This window comes from Gossypium arboreum, chromosome 2 (genome assembly GCF_025698485.1).
Source record: "Gossypium arboreum isolate Shixiya-1 chromosome 2, ASM2569848v2, whole genome shotgun sequence".
Lineage (NCBI taxonomy): Eukaryota > Viridiplantae > Streptophyta > Magnoliopsida > Malvales > Malvaceae > Gossypium > Gossypium arboreum.
The window spans coordinates 113,733,430-113,758,175 of NC_069071.1; the positions used below are offsets into that span (position 1 = coordinate 113,733,430).

At 32.3% G+C, this 24,746-nt stretch overlaps 5 protein-coding genes across 8 annotated transcripts; 3 read left to right on the forward strand and 2 right to left on the reverse strand.

Moving 5' to 3' along the window:
* Positions 1–2,769: 2,769 nt before the first annotated feature.
* Positions 2,770–5,849, forward strand: LOC108463733 (interactor of constitutive active ROPs 2, chloroplastic-like). Of its 4 annotated transcripts, none has more exons than XM_017763639.2 (4): positions 2,770–2,963; positions 3,682–3,760; positions 3,962–4,145; positions 4,230–5,849. In XM_017763639.2, the coding sequence occupies exons 2-4, from the start codon at positions 3,741–3,743 to the stop codon at positions 5,769–5,771; spliced, it is 1,746 nt and encodes a 581-aa protein (XP_017619128.1). In that variant the 5' UTR covers positions 2,770–2,963; positions 3,682–3,740; the 3' UTR covers positions 5,772–5,849. The 4 variants fall into 4 exon arrangements, with proteins under 4 accessions (XP_017619128.1, XP_017619133.1, XP_017619129.1 ...); XM_017763644.2 differs by having other exon boundaries at positions 4,233–5,849; XM_017763640.2 differs by having other exon boundaries at positions 3,965–4,145.
* A 584-nt stretch (positions 5,850–6,433) lies between these two features.
* LOC108463708 (40S ribosomal protein S23) lies at positions 6,434–8,027 on the forward strand. The gene is made up of 4 exons (XM_017763614.2): positions 6,434–6,565; positions 7,272–7,427; positions 7,516–7,642; positions 7,730–8,027. Exons 1-4 carry the CDS (start codon positions 6,561–6,563, stop codon positions 7,868–7,870), a joined length of 429 nt encoding a protein of 142 aa, XP_017619103.1. The 5' UTR covers positions 6,434–6,560; the 3' UTR covers positions 7,871–8,027.
* A 915-nt stretch (positions 8,028–8,942) lies between these two features.
* On the reverse strand, positions 8,943–13,678 carry LOC108464163 (uncharacterized). The gene is made up of 9 exons (XM_053022819.1): positions 13,295–13,678; positions 12,733–12,927; positions 12,021–12,287; positions 11,625–11,659; positions 11,377–11,535; positions 11,241–11,267; positions 10,997–11,147; positions 10,234–10,898; positions 8,943–10,088 (listed from the first exon to the last, which is right to left on the reverse strand). The coding sequence occupies exons 1-9, from the start codon at positions 13,416–13,418 to the stop codon at positions 9,318–9,320; spliced, it is 2,394 nt and encodes a 797-aa protein (XP_052878779.1). The 5' UTR covers positions 13,419–13,678; the 3' UTR covers positions 8,943–9,317.
* A 945-nt stretch (positions 13,679–14,623) lies between these two features.
* On the reverse strand, positions 14,624–18,213 carry LOC108467227 (PWWP domain-containing protein 5-like). Its single transcript, XM_017767814.2, has 3 exons — positions 18,051–18,213; positions 16,041–17,901; positions 14,624–15,941 (listed from the first exon to the last, which is right to left on the reverse strand). The coding sequence occupies exons 2-3, from the start codon at positions 17,890–17,892 to the stop codon at positions 15,313–15,315; spliced, it is 2,481 nt and encodes an 826-aa protein (XP_017623303.1). The 5' UTR covers positions 17,893–17,901; positions 18,051–18,213; the 3' UTR covers positions 14,624–15,312.
* A 3,598-nt stretch (positions 18,214–21,811) lies between these two features.
* Positions 21,812–24,734, forward strand: LOC108464539 (protein SRG1-like). Its single transcript, XM_017764895.2, has 4 exons — positions 21,812–22,137; positions 22,409–22,659; positions 23,391–23,712; positions 24,227–24,734. The coding sequence occupies exons 1-4, from the start codon at positions 21,895–21,897 to the stop codon at positions 24,461–24,463; spliced, it is 1,053 nt and encodes a 350-aa protein (XP_017620384.1). The 5' UTR covers positions 21,812–21,894; the 3' UTR covers positions 24,464–24,734.
* The last annotated feature ends 12 nt before the right edge of the window (positions 24,735–24,746 follow it).

Here is a 24,746-nt window from a genome sequence, read left to right on the forward strand (position 1 = left end):
CATATACAAAGAGAAAAAAAAAAGGTTTTATTGCAATCCAATACATAAAAATATGATTGTTTTCTAATGTTTGAAACCCTAAAAAATTAGTTATTTCTTTTATCCCATTTCAATGTCATTGAATGGTTATTTTGTGATATAAAATATTGACGTATTTAGTCTTTGAGACGCATTATTTGACATGTCTTTTTATTATAGATTAACGAGAAGTATAAAGATAAATATTTTAAATGGTAGCAAGTTTAAACATTAAAAAGTTAACTTGTTGTGTTTTAAAGTAAAAAAAAACCCGAAATTCAACAAACTTGATGTACCTTGCCTTCCATAAAATGGAAAATTATTGTTTTAGACCCTAAATTTCATAAAATATTAAGTTAAAATATAGTAAAATTATAGTTTGGTCCCAAAAATGCTAGAATTTTGATTTAGTCCTTTTGAAAACTATAGAAATATAAACTGATACAATGATGAAATTACAATTTTTCTCTTTTAAAAATCTATAACTTAATCTCTGTCCATCCTAAAAAAATTCCTCGTTTCGCCCTTGGTCAACCTTACAGTTAGAGTGCTTTTTGTCTTAAGAAATAGAGATGAGTTCTTGGTAAGGTAGCATTTTTTAAAGTTTAATATTACACATTTGCTTTAAAATTAAGTATATTACAATATTAACAATTAACCTACTCACTTTTATAGTTGAGGGACTAGTTTGCTCAAAGATTAAAGTACATGGACCTGTTGGGCAATTTAACCTTTTATTTTCTAGGGATCCACACAAAAACAAAATGATGCCATGAATCACAAGGCTTTTCGCATGTGAAATGCTTGGTTGAAACTTGAAACTGGGATCCAACGCCCCCACAATTTTAATTAATTTCATGTTACTATATATATATATATATAGGTTCGATTGGCTCATTAGGTTGTCTCATATTTCACCATTGTCAATGCAAAAGGAAAGTTCCAAAAAGGAAAATTTGAGATTTTCTAGGAAAATGTATAAATAAATTCATACAAGGGTTAGTCAGACAGCTAAATTCTATATAAGAAAAGGAAAGGTCAAATTTTGAATTTGGTCCTTTATTATACTCAAATTTAAGATTTAATCATTATACTTAAGTTTAATATAATTTAATATCTCTTTTATAATGTTATTAATTAATTTAAATAGTTAACATCGATAGCTCTTATGATTATAATAGTTACGATCATTTTCTTAAAATGTTCTCATTCAATATGATGAATTAAAAGAGATGTTTGAAAAAATTTTACGTCACTATTTTAATTGAATAATCAAAGGACTGATAATATTATAAAAATAAAGGTAAACTATATCAATGGTCACTCTAAAATAGCGTCTATGTTATTTTGGTCACTTCAAATTTTTTTCTCAAATTTGTCACTTTAAATAAAATAATTGTGCGAATTAGTCATTGTCGTTAAAATTTTCTTTTCTTTTAACGGATTGCTGACGTGGCACATTGAGTGACTGACACGTGACATTTTTCATTGTAATCATTCTGTTTGGAAAATTTTATCGAGTTAATCATTTTGATCAAAGAGAGGTTTATTTGCAGAATAGTTCGTTTAACCGAAAGATTCTTGTTTATTTATCATGTAAATCGTCACTAAATCACATAAAAATTCACTAAATAACTTCTCCATCGTATCTTATAAAGCTCTCGAAAGTTTTATCATTGATTTATAAAAGTTTAACCCATATCCCATCAAAATATAGCATTCTATGACCTTACTATCAAGTTATCACAAAATGACATGTGTCTGGAAGGGTTTGTGTCAAGGTCCAATCTCTATACGAACTTACTATCGAAACTTTGCTCAATCAATTTCATGACTCACCCACACTTCGAACCAATATTAACATCTTTCAAATGTTCGTGCAAGTCTTTTTCGATCTCTTACACTAATTAATTTTGCATCAAAAGTTTTGAATCAGAATTTGAGTTTTGATAGAATAATCAAGATATCTTTTTTTATTTGATATACGATTCATGGAAACTAATTTTTTCAAGATTCATGACTACTCCTCTTAACAACACTGCCATCTTCGAAGTTCAAAATCGAGTTCTCATCATAATCCTAAACTTATATATATATATATATATATATATATATATATATATATATATATTTAAGAACTTTATCGTTAAATTTCTTACATTCTATGAAGGTATCCTAAATGTCGTTTTATCTTTTATGTTGGCAATATTAGGAGGAAAAACGACAAAGAGTAAGATGTCGTTTTTAATGGCTGTAATAAAAGTTCTAAAATAAGGAAAATGGCACATGAACGATGATCGTGGAAGAGTGTAGTGTAATGTTTCTTTTAAGGTTAAAGTATGTGAGAGGTCCTTGCATTATAGAGACTTGATCAAATTAGTCCTCTTTATTAAATAGATCAATTTAATCTCTATATTATTAAAAAGAATCAAATAAGACTAAAGTGCAACATAATTAATATTTAATGTATAAAATTATCTTGAAAATTATTATTTTTAATTGTAATTCAATTCCAAATAAAAATTCCATTTATAGAACAATAAAAACTTTGAAAATATTAATTTATTAAACAGTAAATGTTAGTTCTATTTCAATTTAGCCTTATTTGATTCTTTTAATAATATAGAAACTAAATTGATTTATTTAATAATAGAGGGACTAATTTGATCAGGTTACTTAATAAAGGGACATCTCAGGTATATTTACCTCTATTTTAATAAAAAAATCACAAGCTTTTCTGTAAACGTCCCAATAAGAGCCATTGTTGCCACTGCTTAACCAAAAAAAAAAAAAAAAGTGAAACATAGAAATAAAGAAGGAAAGATTTTTATTACAGTTTTGCTTTAGGGAAAATGAGACAAACAGCTGAACTCTCAAACAGAACTTAACATTGTCTGGTTTTTTTTTTCTCCCTTTTTCTCTTTCAAGCTAAGCCTCTCTTTCAGGTAAAAATCAAGTCATTTTTTTCTTTTGGCTTGAGACTTGTGTTGTTTCATGTTACATTTCATTATTGAGCATTGTACTTTTCTTAGTGTTTGATGTTTTTGGTAATGTTTTCAATACTTTGAGTATGATTTTCTTTCTGGGTTTTGCTTATCTCCTTCTTTCTGTTTCATTTTCCAAGAAAATTCATGGCTTCATTTTTTTTGTTACTGCAAAGCTTGTTTAAAGCTAGCTCTCTACTACCCAGAGTTTAGTTTCCTCTGATACTTCTTTTTTTTTTTTTTCTCTTTGATCCTTGAAACTTTGTTTTCTTCAAGTTCGTCTTAAATTTTTACATTAAAAAAAATGGGAACTTTAGATTAAAAAAAAGAGTAGTAGTTTTCTTTGATTGGATTCAATGAATAAAACATAAATTTCATTAAAGACAAAATGATTCACTTTTTGGTCCAAAATCATAATTTTTCATTTCTGGTTTCAATAATGGAAGGACCCAAAAAAGACAATAAAAAGTGGAAACATGTTGAATTCATTTGATGGCAACCTTATTTTGTTCCTTTGTTTTTAAACTTCGTCAATTAGTTTTGGTTGGTGGTAGTGGATGTAGTTCCTATTGAGTTTCTTTGAAGGAATTATTTGTATTATTTGTTTGTTAGTTAGGTCTTTCATACATGCATATATGTATATATATAGCTTCTTAGTACATGATTGAACTATTTGCAGGTTTTTTGAGCAGAGGACATATAAATCCTTTCGTTTTCTTGATTCGACTCGGGGGTATCATGCAAACGCCGAAAGCAAGGTATGATAGGTTGTTAATCGATCTAATTATTGCATTTTGATGATTTAGATTGTAAAGATTTTTATGTCATATTGTTAGAAATCGTGCAAACATCAGCTTCTTGGCTTGACCAGCCGTTTTAACCGATGGTCAAGTCATATGATGCGCCGTGTTGATTTAGGCTTTTAGCCATAGGCTTCATTGGTTTTCATGTTATGACAGTAGAACAAGCTCGGTGGTAGTGCCTCGGAAAAAATCTCCTATGACACCACAAACTGCTCGACAGTTGAAGATACCCGGAGCCAATTCGGGTTCTGTTTCGTCACCAAATACGGCAAGTAAGGCATCAAAAGAACAAAGTCCTAAGGTTACCGAGCGTAAAGCATTGAAAAGTTCGGTGTCTGAGGTATTCTTTAGTCACTTATATTATAAAACATTTGTTTATTTACTCACGTGCTTATGTGATTGCCATTTGTTGTATGAGTTCTAGAAGAATGGACTGAGCCGAGTGGCGGAACTTGAAGCACAGCTCGATCAACTCCTAGGTGAGTTGAAGAAGACGAAGGATCAACTAACTGCATCTGAGTCATGGAAGAGGTTGGCCTTACAGGAGGCTGAGGAGGCGAAGAAAGAGGTATCGATAATGTCAGCTAAGCTCGAAGAATCTGAACGAAAATTGATGGAAATTTCTGCTTCTGAGGATGACCGAGTGGAAGAACTCCGTAAAATATCGAAAGATCGAGATAGAGCATGGCAGTCCGAACTTGAGGCTGTCCAGAAACAACACTCGATGGATTCGGCTGCGTTGGTTTCCGCTATGAACGAAATTCAAAAGCTTAAAGTTCAGCTCGAAAAGGTCTATGAATCTGAATCTATTCAAACGAAGCATGCTGAATCCGCACATGCTGAGATTCAGAATATGAAAATTGAATTAACCGAAACTCTTTCCTTGGTCGAAAAACTCAAGTCCGAGCTCACTGATTGCCGAGAATCTGAAGCACGGGGTCTCGAACTTGTTAGCGAAACCCGAATGCAATTCGAAGTAGCAAATAAAACGATCGAAAAGCTACGTTCTGATGCAACCAAAGAAACCGAAGCTTACAACATGTTACTATTGGAGTTGGAACAATCAAAAGGTAGAGTTAAGTCATTAGAAGGACTTGTTAGTAAGCTACAAGTAGAACTGGTTGGTAATGGCTGCATTAAGGATCCCGAACAACAGAATGAAGAAAATGAGGAGATAAAACGGGTTAAAACCGAGCTTAATTTCGCGAAACTTGAAATCAGTCAATTGAGATCGGCATTGGATGAAGCTGAAGTTAGGTACCAAGAAGAATATATCAAAAGCACATTGCAAATTAGGAGCGCTTATGAACAAGTGGAATGCATAAAATCAGGGTCGTCCCGAAAGGAAGCCAAACTCGAGGCTGAATTAACGAGAACGAAAGCCAATGTTGAAGAATTAAGATCACAAAATGAGGGTCTTCGAGAATCTGAACTTGCAGCGGAGTTGAAGAAGTTAGAGTTTGATTTGAAAGAATTGAAAGATAACTTGACAGTCAAGGAAACCGAACTGAACACCATAACTGGGCAGAACAAAATGCTCAAAAGGGAAATCGAGAGCAAAACGAAGAGTGATGAACCAGTTGTTGTGTTGTTAGAAGCATCAAAGGCTGCAGAGCGAGCAGCATTGATGAAAGTCGGATATTTAACGGAAGAAACCGATAAGAGTAACCGAAGAGCAGCTCGGTTGACTGAAGAGCTCGAATCAGCGCAAGCAGCAAACACAGAAATGGAAGCCGAGTTGAAGAGACTTAAAGTACAAGCAAATCAATGGAGAAAAGCAGCCGAAGCAGCTACTGCTATGTTGTCTAACAATGGGAAATATTCAGACAAGACAATACCTTTTGATATAACTATCGGATCACCGAAGTGGGAAAACATCGATGACGATGATGATGACGATTCATCGAAAAAGAAGAACAATATGTTGAGAAAGATTGGTGTGTTATGGAAGAAAGGTCAAAAATAAAGATTAATTGTATTTGCATTGCAGGTTTGCATATAATTCTGATATAAACATTATCTTTTTATGGTTATTTTAAGGAAATTTTGTCTTTTAATTTTGCTTTTAAAGTTGCCTGTTTTTAAGGGGTGATTTCAATTGAGTTTAATGGAAAATTTTTTACATGGAAACCACTGATTGATTAGTATATCTAGTCAATTTGTATTAAGATAAAAAGGCAAATTGAGTCTTAGTTCGACTGGTATAGGTATTGATATCAGTGTAAGAGGATGTAAGTTCGAGTGCGTTTTATGAGTTGAGGAGAGGTTAGGAAGCATTGAGTTTTAATTGATTATGATGTTCAGTTGGTTGAACGTTGACCAATAGAGCTATTCCGCTACCACTAGTTTAAGAGTCGAGGTTTAATTTGTCGAACATTAGAATAATTTTTTTAAAATTGAAACCAGTTATCCCAAATTACTATTTACTAATAAAAACATTTTATTTTATTTAAATTTAATTATAAAATATAAATTTATTTTTTAAATAGTAAAACGGGCCATAACCTCAACGGGCTTAGACGAACCAGACCCAAGTTTTTGGACTTGGGCCTAATATCCTAAAGAGACTGCTTAATAAAGGTTAGTGTTGGGCACAAATTCCAGCCCACTAAAAGTACTCATATGTGTGTGTATATATATATTCCTTTTCTAGGGTTAAAGCCTTGAAGGTTTAAGCTCAGCGGCTGTGGTTTCTTTCGGCTTTCGATTCAAATCCCTTTTGGAACTGTCCTTCAATTGAAAACAAGCAGCCAACATGGGGTATGTTTCATTGTTCTCAGTTCTTAGCTCAAATCTTTTAGCTTTTCTATTAGTTCTTTATACTGTTCTTGCTTTTGATTTTTTTTTTGAATTTTTTGATAATTTGTTGCTCTAAAGTATTGAACTGAAATTTAATTCGGATTCGTTTTAGTTGATCTAATTTGGGTTCTGCTTACGATTGTGGAGAATTATATTTGAATAATGATTTTTTTGTTGTAATTTTTCCTTCACTGCTAGTGTTATTGTCTCCATATTCATTCATTTATTAGACTAATTAAAAAAAAACTTAAATTTTTGGGTTTTTGATAGTTTCGTTCAGATTTCATGCTTGGGGTTTTAGGTTTAGGTCGTTTTGGGTTCAGATTATTTCAGATTCTAGTCACTTTGGGCTTGTTGTGAGGGTCTTTTTGGGTCTTGTTCGTTTTAATTTCTGCATTTTTCGATTTGGGTCATTTTCTATTCGTGTTTTTATGGTTTTAAGTTGGAATGCTTTGGATTTTTTAACCTTTTATGGTCAAATCGGATTGAGTTTTTAAATTCGGTGCACAAATTAGTAGGTCTATATGGTATGATTCTTCAAATATATGAAAAGCAACTTATAAACTTACAACATACTTGTATCAAATGCATACCCATGTTATACACTCATTGCCGGAATCCGGGTGTTTAAGGAGTCGGATTATGACTTTAATGGTGTTTCTTTCAGGAAGACACGAGGTATGGGAGCTGGACGTAAGCTGAGGACCCACCGAAGGAGGCAAAGGTGGGCCGATAAGTCATACAAAAAATCCAACCTTGGTAATGAATGGAAGAAGCCATTTGCTGGTTCTTCCCATGCCAAAGGCATTGTCCTTGAAAAGATGTAAGACTAGATCCTCTCCTTATCATCTCTCTTTCTTTCATTACCCCAAAAATCGATACTTTTGTACTAACAAATTCATATGGTGCAGAGGTATTGAAGCTAAGCAACCTAACTCTGCTATCCGAAAGTGTGCTCGAGTTCAATTGATCAAGAATGGAAAAAAGATTGCCGCGTTCGTTCCAAACGACGGTTGTTTAAACTACATCGAAGAAAATGTGAGTAGCAGTACTTGAATGAAACCTTACAATATAGTTAAATTGTTTTTAAGCCATGTTCTTACAAGGATAATACATTTGTTGTAGGATGAGGTGTTGATTGCTGGATTTGGACGAAAGGGTCATGCCGTCGGTGATATTCCCGGTGTTAGATTCAAGGTTGTGAAGGTGTCTGGTGTTTCATTATTGGCACTTTTCAAAGAGAAGAAGGAGAAGCCTAGATCCTAAGTTTGCAACAATGAGGATGTCTTTTATGATGTTTTCGTAGTTTTATTTGAGATTGAATTTAAAGCAATGCGTTGCTCGGTAGCTTTTGTTGGTAACATTTTGTTTAATTTTCTGGTTATTGTATTGAATTTTGTGATGTTATGGTTTGATCCAAAAAGTATTTTGGTGTTTCCTACTTATTGTTTGGAATTCATAATTTTTCCAAGTATTTGTGTTCAACATTTGAAGCATATTTCTATAAATATCTATACTTATTAATCATGAAATTTACTTAAAATTAAATTATTAAAAACCTATTTTTATGAGGGAAATTATTTAAAATTGGTTTTAATAATCTCATTAATATTAATATAACGATATTTTTATAAGAAATATTGAAAAATACTAAAAATGAGATAAATATAACATTCTAATTTAAATTCATGCCTTTTTTTTACGAGTCCTATGGTTATATGATGTGTAATTGTATACATAAGTTTTAATTTGGTGTAATTATACATGTAAAATTCTCTAATTATGGTTTAAATATGTACTTAAAAGTTTAATTTTAATTTAATCATATACATTTAAAGAAAAAATATATTAATTTATTTTTATATTGAATAAATATAATTATTTATGTATGCAATATGTAAATATAAAATAATATTATATCAATAATTGAGTTAATAGTTTACGAGAATTGGATTAAATCAAAATTTGATGTATACAATTACATATTAAACTATAGTTCATGTATAATTTTAAAATTTCTCTTTATATTATTTGTTTTTTTTATTCTTTTAAATTATCCATATTTGATATCTACATCTAGTATATGGGAGTTTGGAAAGACATCCATACATATTATAGGATAAATATCAAATTTATATATAAATTTTGATTTTATGTAATTATACATATGAAATTTAATTTGTAATTCATATATATACATGTTAACATTTGTAAATCGCACAACATCAAAATTAATGTATAATTCTGATATTTATCCTATCCATAAATGAAACATATTCCAATATGATATTCATTTAGAATATTAGTTCTATGAAATATAAAACTATGAACAAAATAGTTTTGCAAAATTCCATAAGAACAAGAAATTCCATTATATGTTGAGATTTGCAGACATGATTCATGAACTGTTTCATGAGATCTTATAATGCTTGCTCTCAATGCTCAAACTAAGATAAATCTAAACCTAAAAACTTCAAGTTCAGCCCGGAAACTCTGTGAAACGCGCATCATAAGACACTACCTAAATGAAAGAAAATATCAGATTCGAATTTGGTGAAATTCGAACCGTGATGGAACTGAGTACAAATTCTACTGAATTACCAGAGTTTATGATTGAATCTACAAGATTGTATCAAAAATTCCAAATAAGAACAATTGGAAAGAGGCACATACCAAGGTACCTTAAAAAGAATATGAAACTAGACTGTTGCACTTAGATATTATTCTCTGACAAGGTGCTCTCCGACAATGGTAATACAGTTGTCTTCTCGGCCACCACTGTTGATCCCGATAAAACATCAAGTGATGCATCTGTATTGCAAAAAGAATCCTTGACCGAGAAAGGTATCCTTGAGCCACAAGTAACTTCAGAAATCATTGGGGATGGAGATGTCGGAGTGGGATTTGACATACTGTTCTCGAAGTCAGCAATGGGTTCTTTCTGAACAGCGACAATTCGGTCTTCAACAGGAGCTTCTTCCTTCTTGAAACATGGATAACCGTATGTCTTGTTTTCAGCTTCTGATGCAATTGTGTTTTGAACATCGGTCTTGGAAGCTATATCAGCAGTTGATTCGGTTACTCCGTCAAGAGGAACAATCTCTACTTTCCCGGCTGAACCAATGCCCTGAGCCTTTGAGTAACTTTCTCTACCAGTTCTTGGAGAGGATGTACTCTGGAGTTTCAGAGACATGCCGGTACTGGTGTTGAGGTTTCTCAAAGAACTTGGTACCTTTGTTGCAGCAACCGGAGATTTTTGGATAGATAAGGAAGATCTCGATTTTACAGCAGAGGAAGTTTGTTTAACATCTACCTTGGGGCTCTGGATTACAGTGAGAGATCTAACAGGTTGAAGCTTTCCAATCTTTGCCTTGTTTGAGTTTCCACCTGGACTAGTGCTTTTTGCTCCAATTTTAGGCAAGCCACTAGTTACACCAGAATGAGACAGCATACTCCCATTTGGAGTACGTCCCGATGATCGTACCTGCATTCATTACCAATTTCACCCAGGTTATACTCCTTGATCGACAAAGCAAACTAGAGCTTAGAATAAACAAGGAGGTGGTGTTTATCATATAGATTTCATAATTGAATAGATTGTGGAGAAAGTTCAAGAAATAAGAACTAACCCCATCAAAGAAGCCAAGTTTTGGTGATGGCATTCGGAGTCCAGAGGGTTTCACTGAACCTGGATTAAGAAGCCGACTCGTTCCAGTTGAGACCTTGTTTTCACTTTCATCAAGTGAGCCATTAACCTCAGTACCATCTCCCTCTGAGCCAGTAGGAAGGTTCTGCGAGTCCAAACGTTGGTGGGCGTCACGTTTTGTAGTAAGTCCCTTGCGGGAGCCAGTGCCAAGGCTATCTCTAACAACATTAGAACTTTGATTAGTGGCAGAGATTGATGATGACGACTCTGAGGACCATTCACTGATAGAGCTTGCGGGAGATATACTGGAAGAGAACTTTGTAGAAGACTTCACAAATGTTGGGGGCTTTGAGCTTCCTGCTTGAATTTTACCTTTTGGTGCTATTCTGGATCGAGCACTAATAGCGGAACCAGAGGAAGGGTTAACAATTCGGGGGCCATTTTTGTGTTTAATCAAATTCAAGGAAGATTTATTAGTTCTGTTAGATGAAAAACTGGCACAACTTTCAAGTGAGGAACACGAAGATGTCAGCTCCGTTTTGCTAGAGGCTGGGGAGCAGGAAGAAGATTTGGAGGATAATTTAGGCCTAGGCACAATGTTTCTAGAACCAACCAAGGCAGGAGTTTTTAATACTGTAGTCCCTCTACCTGCAACCGTTAAAATTAATTGAAGAATGGATTAAGCAGAAGGCAAGAAACATCCTCAATTTTCAAAAAAAATCTGTAAAAAGTGTACTTCAAATTACCAGTAACAGTTTTTGCATCTTTATCCATTTTGACAGTCTTAGCACCCAATGAAGCCCTTTTGGTTGGTGTATGACCAACACCACTTAATATTTTTGGTGGCTTATGAAGAGATAAAGTTGATTCTCCGGCTCTAGCAACGGACCGTACAGTCTAGTGTTTATTAAAAAAAAAAAAAGTCTTCAGTGATAGTAAATAGCAGTTATATGGCTGCATGTCTAGCAGTTACAATAAGTGAACTTTTACAAGCTTATAGCATAGTTTTCTATGAACCTGTAGTATAACACAAGCAGCCAGTTAATTTAACTTAAATATTTAGATTTGGAAGTTTAAGACTTACTTAGAACACTATATTGTTGAATAATATTATTTTTATCTCAACTAGAAAAGGCAATACAACTATCAGTTCATTTGCATGATATAGCACTGTACATGCCTGTGAAATTTGTGGATGGACAACAACCTGCTTCACTGTTTTCCCAGAGTCTTTGACACCAACATTAGGCTTCTTTGGAGTAGCTTTTTGCTTAATCTGGATTTTCTTTTTAAAAAAGAAAAAGTTATTGTAGAGAAATACAGCAAACTTATTAGTAAAGAAAAATTACTGCAGCTGAAACTTCTTCAATGTACCTTATCTTGAGTTGGAAGTTCTACCTTCTTTGAAGCTGCAAATAAAAAGGGAACTGTCAGTTTGAGAATACTTTTGTTCGATGAATATGCATGTCTAGAATGTTAATTTGAGCTTTAAACTCCATGTAATATTCTTTACAAAAAAGAAGGAAGAAAGCCTCAGAATATGATCAAAGGGCATTCTAGGTAACTAGGCGATGAATGTTCATTTTCCCTATGCTCATTTCAATGAGTATCATATAAGTAGAGTATAAGTTCCATATAGCTAATGATCACATTGCACAGAAGAGGAGCCCTTTGAAATTATATATGTGGTTGTGTGGCATCAAACACAAAAATCAGGGATGCACTAGAATAAAACAATGCAGAGACAAAAGGGAAACAAACTATACTTACATGACACAGTTTTAGTATCTGTTGTTTTGAACTCCTTTTTGCCACTAGAATTCGCAGTGACAGAAACTTTGTTAGATTTCTGGATTGAAGCTCTTACATCCTCAAATAAATCAGCCTCAAGACTTTCCAAAGTCAAAGTTTCAGAATCCAATGTTGTTAATGAATCATAAGACTTGTTTACATCCTCTTGAATCCCAGGCAATGCTTGTATTTGACCTTTCTCATTGCCTCCCAGCATACTAGACAACTCCTCCGGCTCCAGAAAACCTAAAAAAACAAAGCACAAAACATTATGTAAAACCGGAATTTTAGAATCATAAATGGTCAAATGCAAGTAAAATCAAAATATGTAGTCAGCCATATGCTTAAATGAAGTTTGAGATTTTGTCCATTTACTTAATAAGTTAAAAACTACTCTCTTACTTTTTGATTTAAAAGTCTCGGATCAATGTTGACAATTTTTTGTGAAAATTTACCATCAATATATTTATGCAATCATACCAACCTCAAAAGTAAATTACAATAAACTCAGTAGGCAGAAGGAAAATTTGACAAAGAAACTACTAACAGTATCAATTGAATTAGTATTTTTAAACCAAAGAAGGTAAGAAGATTTAATTTTTAACTTCTAACTACATGAACTGAATCTCATACTTCGTCAAACTATATGGACAGATAGCATATTTTGACCTAAAATTAAACAAATTTGTACCTTCACTAGTAAAGAAAGCACTATCCCATGCTAAACTTTTGCGTAAATTATATTTTCCATTTTTGCTTGTCTTCTCTTGTTCTGAAGACTCCGATGGTTCCTTTACCTTTCCAGCTTCTTCAATGGAGCCTACTGCCATTTCTACGCTCTCGGGATCCACAGCGAACCTAACAGTCTTGGTTTCACTTTTTTTCTCTGTACAATATAAAACCCCAACAATAAAAACACGATTTAAGTTCAAATTTCAACTCGAAAAATGTAAAATGGGGGGAGGGGTATCATCATGAAGCAGCCCAGAATTTATCCCAACAAATTTAGTTCGAAAAAGAAAAAAAGAATACATTACTAGTTAACGGAAAAAGAAGCGAGCTGATTGCAAAAAATCACTTAATATCTAATACTTCTTTTCGGAACTAATTACTGATAATAACTAATAAAATCAGACAAAAACATTTAAGACGATCTTAAAACATGATTAAATTATAAAAGATACTCAAATCAAGGAAATCTAACCATTTGAACAGGGGAAAAATAGAAAACAGTGCTACAACCGAATCCGAACCTGAAGATTTAAGGTTTATAGGATCGGCGAGTGGCGAATTGATGAGAGAATCGTCTTCGGACGAAACATCGATGAGGCTTAGCCCTTTCATATTGGAATCGCTTTGTTTCTCTGAATCAACCATTTCCACACAGAGATTAATATCAATTTGTATTTTAAAAAAAAAAAGACGCCGATTAATTTAAAAGCTTGATCAAAGATGGAGAAGTGAAGGCGAGATGAGTGAAAGAATGAAAAAAAAAAAAAAGAAGAGGGAGAGTGGAAAAATTTTGAATTTGGGAGAAGAGGCGGTTCAAAATTAAATTTAATTAAATAAAGTGAAAAAAAGATTTTTCTTTTTTTTTTAAAGAAAAGTTTGGGATTGGTTTATGTATAAAGCACTTTCACCGAGGTGTATGTACGAATACTTTGTGACTTTTAGTGGTGGTGATTAGGTGATTTGGACCGTTGGATTTTGAATCATGCGACGGTTGATGAGATTTAGATTTTAATAGGTCCTTATATTCTTTATAAATTTGAATTTGATCCCTATATTTTTATTTTTAAAAATTTAATCTTTCCATTTTTCAGATTTCAAAATTTTGATCTAAGTGTCAACTTTGTTCTTTTTGTTGGTGTTATATTTTGAAATTAAACAATACTTACTTAGTAATAATGTAAAATTTAACGAAATAATTTTAATAGTTTTAATAACTAAATTTAAATCTTGAAATTTAAAAAGTAAATATGTTAAATTTTTAAAATAAGGAAAAAATATTAAACTTCAAATTTATGACATATTTTAACCTTTTGTAAATTAGCAAAAATTGAATGGCATGATACATAAAATTTGTTTTACGATAATTTGTATTAAAAATTAAATTATATTTTATTTTTACGATAAATTAAAGAATAAATTAATTTTTTTTAAAATATACTTAACACATCTTTGATTTTTTTTATCAACAATGTAAATAGTAAAAATTGATGAAAAAATAGTATAATTTGTTGAATTTGTTATATACTTGGTAAAGATGAAAGTCAAATAATTCAGGATCCAAGTAATTCAGTGTATTGTGTTTGTATAAATCTTTTTATAATGTGTTGGGGCATATTATTTCCTGTCAGATGATGAGCGGGTTAAGGTGATGATAAGAAGGCGCTGCTTGCCACCTTCAAATCTTCATCATTACAATGCCATGTGGGGGTTTCAAAATATGCCCTGCCATTCACCCCAGATGTTTGAATAGGTCAAATATATTTTATTATATCCAAAAACACCATTAAACTCATTGCAATAATAAGATGATCAACTGAGTTAAAACTAAATAATAAAAAATTATTACTATATTATTTTTGAAAGGATTAACTTATAATTTTATTATCAATAACCAAACTTTAACAAATTTGATAAGTTCTACTAACTCCCCAAGTAATTCTAATATGGAAAAGTTAACTCATCATACACTTTAACACAAGATCCAGAAATTCACAAATGAGCAACTTTGTACCTTAAAACTACTCAATGAAATGAACACAAGTGTCTTGACTTGATAATAATAGAACTCAAAGGTATAATTTGATGAAACTAAATATTTGAGACTTACTAATGGTTCCATCTTTTATCTCAAAAAGCTGTTGCAATTTAAGAAAACATCTGATTCAACAAGAAATCCATACTCAAAATGATGCTTTGATGCTTAAGGATTTCTATACAACACCCAGAGAAATAGAAAAAGCAATGCAAAAAATGTGGTGAAAATGAATGTAAAAGAAGTTTTGACCACAACAAAATCAAAATGTTAGAGATGGTTAGCTACTAAGCCATAAGTAAATTAACCTGCTTGCCACTAAGAATTTGATAGCTAAGTCAAGTGTTTTGATACTACCAACATTTTCAACTAATACAACCTACCAAGATAATTGTATATAATAATATAATTTTCATAAAGAAAGGCATTTTAGAAGTTCATACCTTGAGCTATGAATGGCTTAACCTTTCTTTTCTACATCAACTTTCACCATACTATAAGCCATCATCAAGTAGTATTTTCATCTTCACGTGTTTCACCCACCCTGATTCGCTTCGTTGAACCGGTAGAAGCTTTAGTTGGTGTAACAGCTAGTCGTTTCAGGCGGTAACTAACAAGTGAGGGACCGAAAATGCTGTACTTTCCGGAACTGCTGAAGGCCATTTCTGCATCTGCTCGTCTTTTGAAAACCACTTTGGCTCGGGTGCTCTTTTTGAACACTTCAGCACCTGGTGAAACCAATGGCCCGTAATGGCTAAAGGTTTTATTAAGGTCTTCTACCGAGGGAACTGAATCGATGTCTGAAAAGTTCAGAATCAGGGCAGTTGGAGTTTGATCCTTCGTAAAACTTTCATCTGAGTCTGCTATCTGCTGCTTCTCTGTTTCTGTTCCAAGAATTTCACCTTCCACTGTATGTTTCGGTTCAGAATCCGTATTGACACTTGCTTGAACAGTTGGTTGTGTGTTTGGAGAAACCTCGGAGGTTTCATTGCCCTTGTCAAACGGTGATTGCTCTTCAGGAAGGCATCGGATTATCCTGTCAGGACAAGAAGAGTCTTTAATCGAGGCCAGCTCAGACCTTCCAGTAACTTTGGAACCAGTTGATTTCTCCCTCGTTATATCATCCGTTCCTTGATCTAAAGATTGTTCAGACATTTCAAAGCAGTTAAGATCCGTAGCAATTGAATTCCTCAGTTCTGTAAAGAAAGAAACTATAGGGGTCAATAAATTATAACCTTTCAAGGGATCTGTGGCAGCCGAGCAAAGCTGTGAGTGAATCTCAGTAGGTGATGAAGCACCTGTCCGAGAAACCTTCCCAGGAGACTTGCCAGACATAGATTTTCCTTTCTTTTTGTTGTTAACTGCAGATTTTTGAAATTTCCCATCGCAATGCTTAAATAGTGGAGATGAAACCGTTGAACCATTGAGTAGACTTGCAACCCTAAGTATGCTAGCTCCAACCCTGAAAGTTTGCTTAGACTGCAAAGACTTATCACCAGACCCTGGTGACACATAACTTTTGTTCAGTTTCGATGCTGAGTCATCATGCAGAGTGTCAACAGCCTTTAGTTTTTTCGCAGGTGAAGAAGAAGTTAACTTGTCACCAGCATTGTTTTTCAATTTCCTTTTAACTTTCTGCAAACTCAACCGTCTTTCAGCTAAAAAATCCGACAAGCTTTTCTCCTTTTTGCACGAACCTGCAGGGATTTTATCTTGATTCTCGGGCATCTCTTTTTCAACCTTGGAACTAGGAACTTCAGTTTTCATTTCCTCAAACAAAGGGATTTCTGCATCAGTCTCTAATAAGCCACCAAGATTTAGAAACTCGGGTAGCTGGGAATAACCTTTCCAACGATGGAATGCCAATAATTGTGCCTGTGATGTTGTGAATTGCAGTCTATCAACCTCACTGTACAAAGGTGAAAGGGCCAACGCTTTCATAGTCTCAACAAGTTCAGAAGGGTCAAAAGAAGCAGCAGTCGAGAATCGATCCCCACCGACTCTTCTACTAGATTCTTCCCGGATCCCAGCGTTAACAATTATCTCAGTTTTGACCTCAGCATATGCTTCCTTGGAAATGCAGGAACAGGCCAGACCAAACTCTACCCGTCTAGAAACCTCGTCCAAAGCACAATCCACAGCATTGTGAAACTCTTCCATATTGTTCTGCTTTTCCATACGCGAGAAATGAGGCCTAAACGGCTTGATCCGTGACTCTTCATTCCAAGCAAATGTCTGATCACCATAATACGCAACCAAATAACAGCCCTTTTTAAAATACTTCTTTGCCTTCGATGAGGCATCTGAATAATCAAATATTTGTCCTGGCCACCAAGGGTGACTCCTTACTTTACCCCACACTAAATCCGAGACACAAAATTCAGGTTCTTCGTGTTTTACATCTTCATCCTCATCCTCGTCCTCATCCGTGCTTGTAGATTGATTCGAGTCTACCCCATCAATTAACACACTAGACCTATTTTCTGCATTTCGTTTCTTTTTGGTATCATCGTGTGCATCAATTTCCATATCCCGGCTTTCTAATCCACAAGAAGATCGATGGTTCAAACTCTCTTTCTGGTCCCCGCAAGGTAAAGAGTTTTCATCACTTAAATCTGGAGAATTCAGCCTCTCGTCACCAGAATGAGTAGTATCGTCAACAATTGAGACAGACTGAACACTAGTTCCCTCTAGCAATGGATCCCCACTACGACACAGTCCAACATTAAGGTCTTCAGCAACCTCACTAGAAGATTTCACAGCCATTTCTTCGGCCACCACTGGTTTCTTCTCTTCCACAGAGACACACTCACCATCTCCATTTCCTTTCAACTCTCCATCAACCTCCATCTTCGAAACTTCACCCGAGCCGAAAGCCACCTCTTCACCTAAAGACCCAATATCAGCTTCCAAATTTACCTCTTCATCTTTTACACTCTCAACTTTGCTTCCTTCCCCTGCCTCATTTGCACTTTCTTTCAAACAAGTTCCAGAATCCCTAATATTTACATCATTATCCCCGTTTTCACGGTCAACCGAAACAGCATCACAGTTCAAGTCGATTTCTTCACTAACTTTTTGCGACATTAAAGCACCCTAAAAATCATAACAAGAAAAGAAAGAAGGAAAAGAAAACATCAAAAACTCTAAATTCACTAGAATAAAACAAACCTAGTAAATAGTTAAAAGAACAAAAAAAAGTACTAATATATGAAACTAATTAGCAATGAGATTAACGAAATTACTTGATTTTGGAGCAGCAGAGAAATGAAGTTGCTCTAATTCGAGAGTCAAATATGAAAAAACCTGAGAAATTTGGGAAAAAAGGGTTTTGGGGATAGAGAGTAAAAAAAAAAAATTGAGGGAAGTGGAATCGTGTCTGGTGTGTTAAACAGGATTTTCATTTTCTTTTCTTTTCCTCTTTTGGTCTAATTTTGTGTTTTAGTCCCTCTACTATGTTGAAATTTGATATTTAGTCTCTATTTTTTTGGTTAACCTACATTGAAGATTATTAAATTATTAGTAACTTTATGTTTTATTCACTCAACTTAAAAAAATTATAAAATAGTTACTGAATTATTCAAAAGTTTTCATTTTAATCACCAGATTTTTTGAAAGTTTTTATTTAAGTTATTGGGTTGTTATCTTCTTTTTTCTTATAAAGTCCGACAAGTGAGGATCCAAGCGATTATTCAACGATCAGTACAATGGATCAGTAACCATCGAGGAGTAGAAGAAGAATATACATTAGATCAAAGTCAATTTGACAATTAGTGTCGAAGATCAGAAAAAAAAGCGATTTGAATTTCGATTTGTAGTTTCATGATGTTCAAAACTATTTCATGAAAAAAAAAAGTAAACTATAGAAGAGAAGGTAAAAGAGAGTTTTTAATTGGTACAGACGGTGCAAATAGAGGAGACATGTAACAACAATTTTAACAATCTAGTGATTAAATGAAAACTTTTGAATAGTTTAGTGACTATTTTGTAACTTTTTTAAATTAAATAACCAAAATATAAACTTACTAATAATTTAATGACCTCAAGTGCAACTTGCCCTTTTTTTTAACGAAATCTCTATACTTTAATATGAGATAGTTTTAGATATTTAATATTATTAGTATGTCCAAATTGATAACATTGTTAGCTGCTGCTATTAAACTAACATATTATTTTACTGTTATTTGATCACACAATCAATATCACGTGAAAATTCAATTATATTTAACGAATAATAAATTTACATAACCCTAGTCATTTAATAGTCGCGTTCATTATTTGGCGTGTTTTTCAATTCAAAAATAGCACTAACAAACTCTATTCCTTCTTCCCTTCTCGAATTTTTAAATGACTTTTATTAAAAGTGATATTGTTAACCATGAAATTGAGACTCAAGTTTCAACAAAATCTAAGCTCGACCTTAAAATATAGTCATTTAATCGACCTTCAATTCCGACCGTGATCTCTTCTCAACCTTAACGATGTACTTCTCGTTCGAATTTTCTTGTTGATTTTTGAATAATATCCTAATATTTTTATTGATTATTATTTTTCTGGATTTAATTTTATTTCCTTAGAGGTTGATTTTCCAGTAGGATTATGTATTTCAAGATTTGAATTTCTTTGATATTGCGTACACTATTTTAGTATTTTTTATTGTTTTTAAAGATCGGATTTGTTTGGATGCTGAGAAATTTGAGAAAATGAGGAGATATATTTGGAAAATAAATAATAGTATTTTAGTTGACTTTCTAAACAAAAATTGCTTTTTTTGGGAAAGTAAATAATATCCTGGGTATTTTAATTGACTTTTGGAGGTTTTTTTTTTTGTTTGGATGCTCAGAAAATGACGGAAAATAAGGAGTTAACTTAAAAAAGTAAATAATATCCTGATATTTAATTGAGTTTTTTTGGGGGTTGGTTAGTGATTTAAAATTTAAAAAAAAAAAACTCTTACCTGTGTGAAAAGAATACATACCAATGTTCAATCAGAGTTGTTCATGGGTCGGGTTGATTTGAGCCAAGTTTTAACAATATTTTAGACCCGATTATTAGGCCCGGATCCGACTCGAAAAATGAGTCTAAATTTTTACTCAAGTCTGATCTAAATAAAAATTTTTATAATTGAATTGAAAAAATATATTGTAATTTATTATTTTCAATTGCAATTCAATTCTAGATAAAATATTTTATTTACAGAACCATAAAAACTTTTTTAACAGTATAACGTTAGCTATGTTCTAGTTTGGCCTTAATTGATTTTTTTTAATAGTACATGGACTAAATTGATCCATCCAATAGTAGATGGACTAATTTGGTACATTCACCATTATCGAATCTATATTTATTGTAGGGAATAACTTATATTAGAATCATATTAGTTTTTAAGCCTCAATAAAATAAAATAATGACACCTCATTAAATTTTGAAGACATAAAATTGGTATTATAGACTCATCTATAACTTATATTAACGGCCCATTTGGATGGACAATGCGTTTACTTACAATTAGTGTAAAAATAACGGTGACGGTTATATTAGGTACTATAACGATGTTACTATTAATGTGGTGAGAGCATCCACTATCAAAATACCGCACTAGATTAACAATAATCTTTTAAATATTGATGCCTACTTCAACCTCAAGTCTCAAGATTTTGAAGCAACTTTTGGCTTGATATGCGTAGGCACTTTATAGTGATGGCACACAATCCAATAACGTTGATTCACTTTCTTGTTAGTATGAATTTCATTATTATTTATGATTTTGACAAAATTAAGATTCAACGACTAATTTGTTTATAGAACAATTTAAGTGTTAAAACCTCGATGCATAAAGTATATCGGACTTGGTACTATAAAGAATTAAACACAATCTGTATTCCCACCAAAGCACAACAAATGCAACATCAAGAATATCTTAATAAAGTCTAGAATATTTTAGAGATATTCAAAATAAGTCTTCAATTTATCTGATCGGATCTCTTTAAATTAAGTTTTTGATTCGTTTGATTCAATTGGATCCAATCCATAATAAATCATTGATCTTCAAAGACGGGCTAACACACTTTCAAAATATTAGTTAAAGTCATGGTCTAAAAATTAATTTTGAGAAAAAATAATTTTTATTATTTATAATTAAAAAAACTAAACATAATTTCTTTTAAAAGAAATGAATAATACGTAAATAATTGTTTCACAAAATTAAATTAAATTACATCACTGCTTACGTTTTTCCTCTGGTCATCAAGGGCTGTGCACAAAAATATCTAAACATCTATTCAGAAAAATTATACAAAAAAAAAATTATCTTTCAATTTGGTCCAATCAAATGTCATTGAAAGTTTAACCGACCCTCGTACACAAGCTATAGGGATGAATTTTAAAATTATACATAAATTTTAATTTAATATGTAGTTTTATAAAATTTTATATATAAAATTTTAGTTTGATTTTTTATAAATTATTTATATAATTATTGATAAAATATCATTTTATGTATATATATTACATACATATATAATTATATTTATTCAATTTAAAAATAAATCAAAGTATTTCTTTCTTTAAATATATACCTCAATGTCGTTCTCATACTTTTGTATCAACCAATAGATACCTTTGGAGTCAAAATCAATATCAAATGCGAACAAAAAAAGTCATACAAGTATAATAATGATTTTAACAATTTAATGACTTAAATAAAAGCTTTCAAATAGTTTAATGACTATTTTGTAAATTTACTAATAATTTAGTGACCTTAAATGCAATTCATTCTTAATTGATTTTATTTTATAATTACATTTAAAAAAGAAAAATTAATTTACAGATAGTATGAAATAGAGATATTATACATTTCCGATCACATCAATAATTTTGTTCTAAATTTCGGAATTTTTATTTAGGTTTAATTTTTTTTAAAATAAAAATATTAAAATTTAGAATGAATTACTGATACGACGGAAAACTATTAATAGTGTGACATAGACGTCATTATTTCTGTTTGATACCCCTCAACGCCTACCTTATAAACTTAACTTCACCTTGTTAATACAAAGCGATTTCCGAGTAATCTTAGTAGTATCAAACATGGCGAGTTCTTCAAATACCCTTGCTGAGGTGCTGTTGTCAAGGCGAGTTCAAGAAATGGTCGTCAATGGCGAACAACCTGTATCACTTTACATTTGTAGAGATGAAAAAGATGCTCAAAATGCTCCAATTTCCCCGTTAGCTCCAATCCCTATTATCGACCTTAGTCTCCTCTCATCATCAAGCACTGAAGAAGAATTGCAGAGGCTGAAATCAGCACTATGCTGTTGGGGTTGCTTTCAGGTTTGGAATTCAACAGTGTAAACCCAGTTTTCTTTTCTTTTTTAGAGCTAAAAGTACCATTAAAAACTCTCTTATTTGGATTTCATTTTACTCCATTCTATTTAAAAAAAAAAATAGATAAATTAATTAGAAAGAAGAGTAAATTAATCACTTTATTAAAAATTTTATTTATTTTTGTTGTTAAAAATTAGTCCCTACAAGTATTTAATATGTATAAAATAATTTACCTATTTTTTGAGATGTGTGTAATAGGATGGTTAATTTGTTTCAGGCTATAAATCATGGGATACCAAGTTCATTTCTTGATGAGATTCAGCAAGTGACGAGGGAATTCTTTCGACAGTCAATGGAAGAGAAGAAGAAATACAGCAAAGGAGTAGTGGAAGAGATGGAAGGATATGGAGGTGATCCTTCCCCTGAACAAGGTCAATTCCTTGACTGGCAAGATCGTTTGCTTCTCACTGTTTACCCTTATGATTTAAGGGTCCCCAAGTTTTGGCCTCAAAACCCTCAATCATTCAGGTGAGTTACCTTGGAGCAAAACTAGGAATTCGATATTGGGTCAAAATAAAATTTTAAAACTTTGGAGGGGTCAAAAAGTAAACATTATGTTGAAAATGGCTTAAATTGAAGGGTATTGAAATTCTTGGACCTTTCCCCTTTCATTCAATTTGAGTACACCTATGCATAACATGAGTTTGTCGATGGTTTTTCACTATGAGAGTCTTAAAATCATTGTTGTATGATATTTTTTGTTTGCACCATTGTACGTCTGCACTAATTAAAAGTAATCTTTTCCTTTCTTTTTTGTAATTAAGCTTTTTTTACAAAACAATTTTGAATCATAAATGAACCAAAATCTAACAACTTTCTTCTCCAGTCTTCGATATTGACTGTCAATTTAACTTGAATCTAAGATATGTTCTTCTACTCATCTATAGGCATTGATCCATCATATCGATTGTCAAATTGTCACTAGGAGCTTGCTAGCCAAATTTAAAAAAAAAACTTAACTGCCAAGTAATTTTGGTTCAATGACTTAAGCAAAAATTTTTAAATAGTTTAGTAACTATTTTGTATCTTTTTGAAAAAAACGTAAACTTTCTAATAAATTAGTGATATGAATATAGTTTTCCTTTACTCAAATGATTGTCTTAGACTGTTTTATGTACTTTGATCACGGACTTTTATGCGCAACCATAACAGGCTTCATGGTTGTGAAGATGTGACTAACCCACCATTCTTTATTGCAGCGAAATTTTAGAAAATTACACATGCAAGATGAGGATGGTGACAAAGCTTGTTTCAAAATCCATGGCTAAGTCATTGCATTTAGAGGAAAACTGCTTCTTGGAACAATTTGGTGAAGGAGCAACATTGCAAGCAAGGTTTAACCATTACCCATGTTGTCAAAGGCCTGACATTGTTCTTGGCTTAAAACCTCATTCAGATGGCACAGGTTACACCATCATCTTGCAAGATATTGATGGCCTTCAAATCCTCCAAAATCAACAATGGCTTACTGTTCCCACCGTACCAAATGCCCTCTTCATCCTCATGGGTGATCAAATGGAGGTATGCGTACATACATACACAACTATGATGATAAAAGTGTAATGTGGACCTTTATATTAAAAGTCGGATTGTGTTTTGACTTGATCCCTCTACTCAAAAAATAGATAAATTAGTTTCTAGATATTATATCAAAGAGCAAATTAGTCATTCTGTTAAAATTTTTATCTATATCTACTATTAAAAACTGGTCATTGTCTGTCAGAATGAAGTACACACGACACGTCACATGTAACTTTATGGTTATTCTATTAGCAATACGGTTTGAACAGTAGATATGGATGAAAATTTTAATATAAAAGATCAATTTGCTCTTTGATTTAACATATAATAATTAATTTGTCTATTTTTTTAAATAAATGGACTAAAATATAATCCTATTCCTAGTACAATGTCATCTATGATACTTTTACTTGATTATAATACAAGAAATAAACACGAAAATAATGATGACTATGATTTTTTCAAAGAATATTTTTCATATTGTTTTACTTTTTATATTCGAAATTTGTGACAGATAATGACAAATGGGATATTCAAGAGCCCAGTTCATAGAGTAATAACAGACAAAGAGAAAGTGAGGACATCAATTGCAGTTTTCTACACACCAGAGAAAAACAAAGAGATTGGACCCCAAGATGGTCTAGTGAATGAGGAAAGACCAAGACTTTTCAAGCATGTTAGAGATTATGAAATCATACATTGGGAGCATTACCAAAGAGGTATGAGAGCTCTCCATACTGCACAAGTTTAAAATAATTGGTTGGTTTTACAGTTTATGTATAAGGTTCGTAGTTATCTTCTCAATAATATCGTTTTTAAGGTTTAAATTTGCGTTTTGCAGCCAATATTTATTAGTAAAACACCTGTATATATTAATGAGAAATTAGTTAAGTTTGGGGTCAAAATAATAAATGATTGGGTTGAAAAAAGAATGTAATAAATATACAATTAATATATGTTTGTATGTAATTAGGATAATTTAATTAAAGTGTTATTAAAAATGTTGTGAAAAGTTAAAATAATTGTTTTAGCCG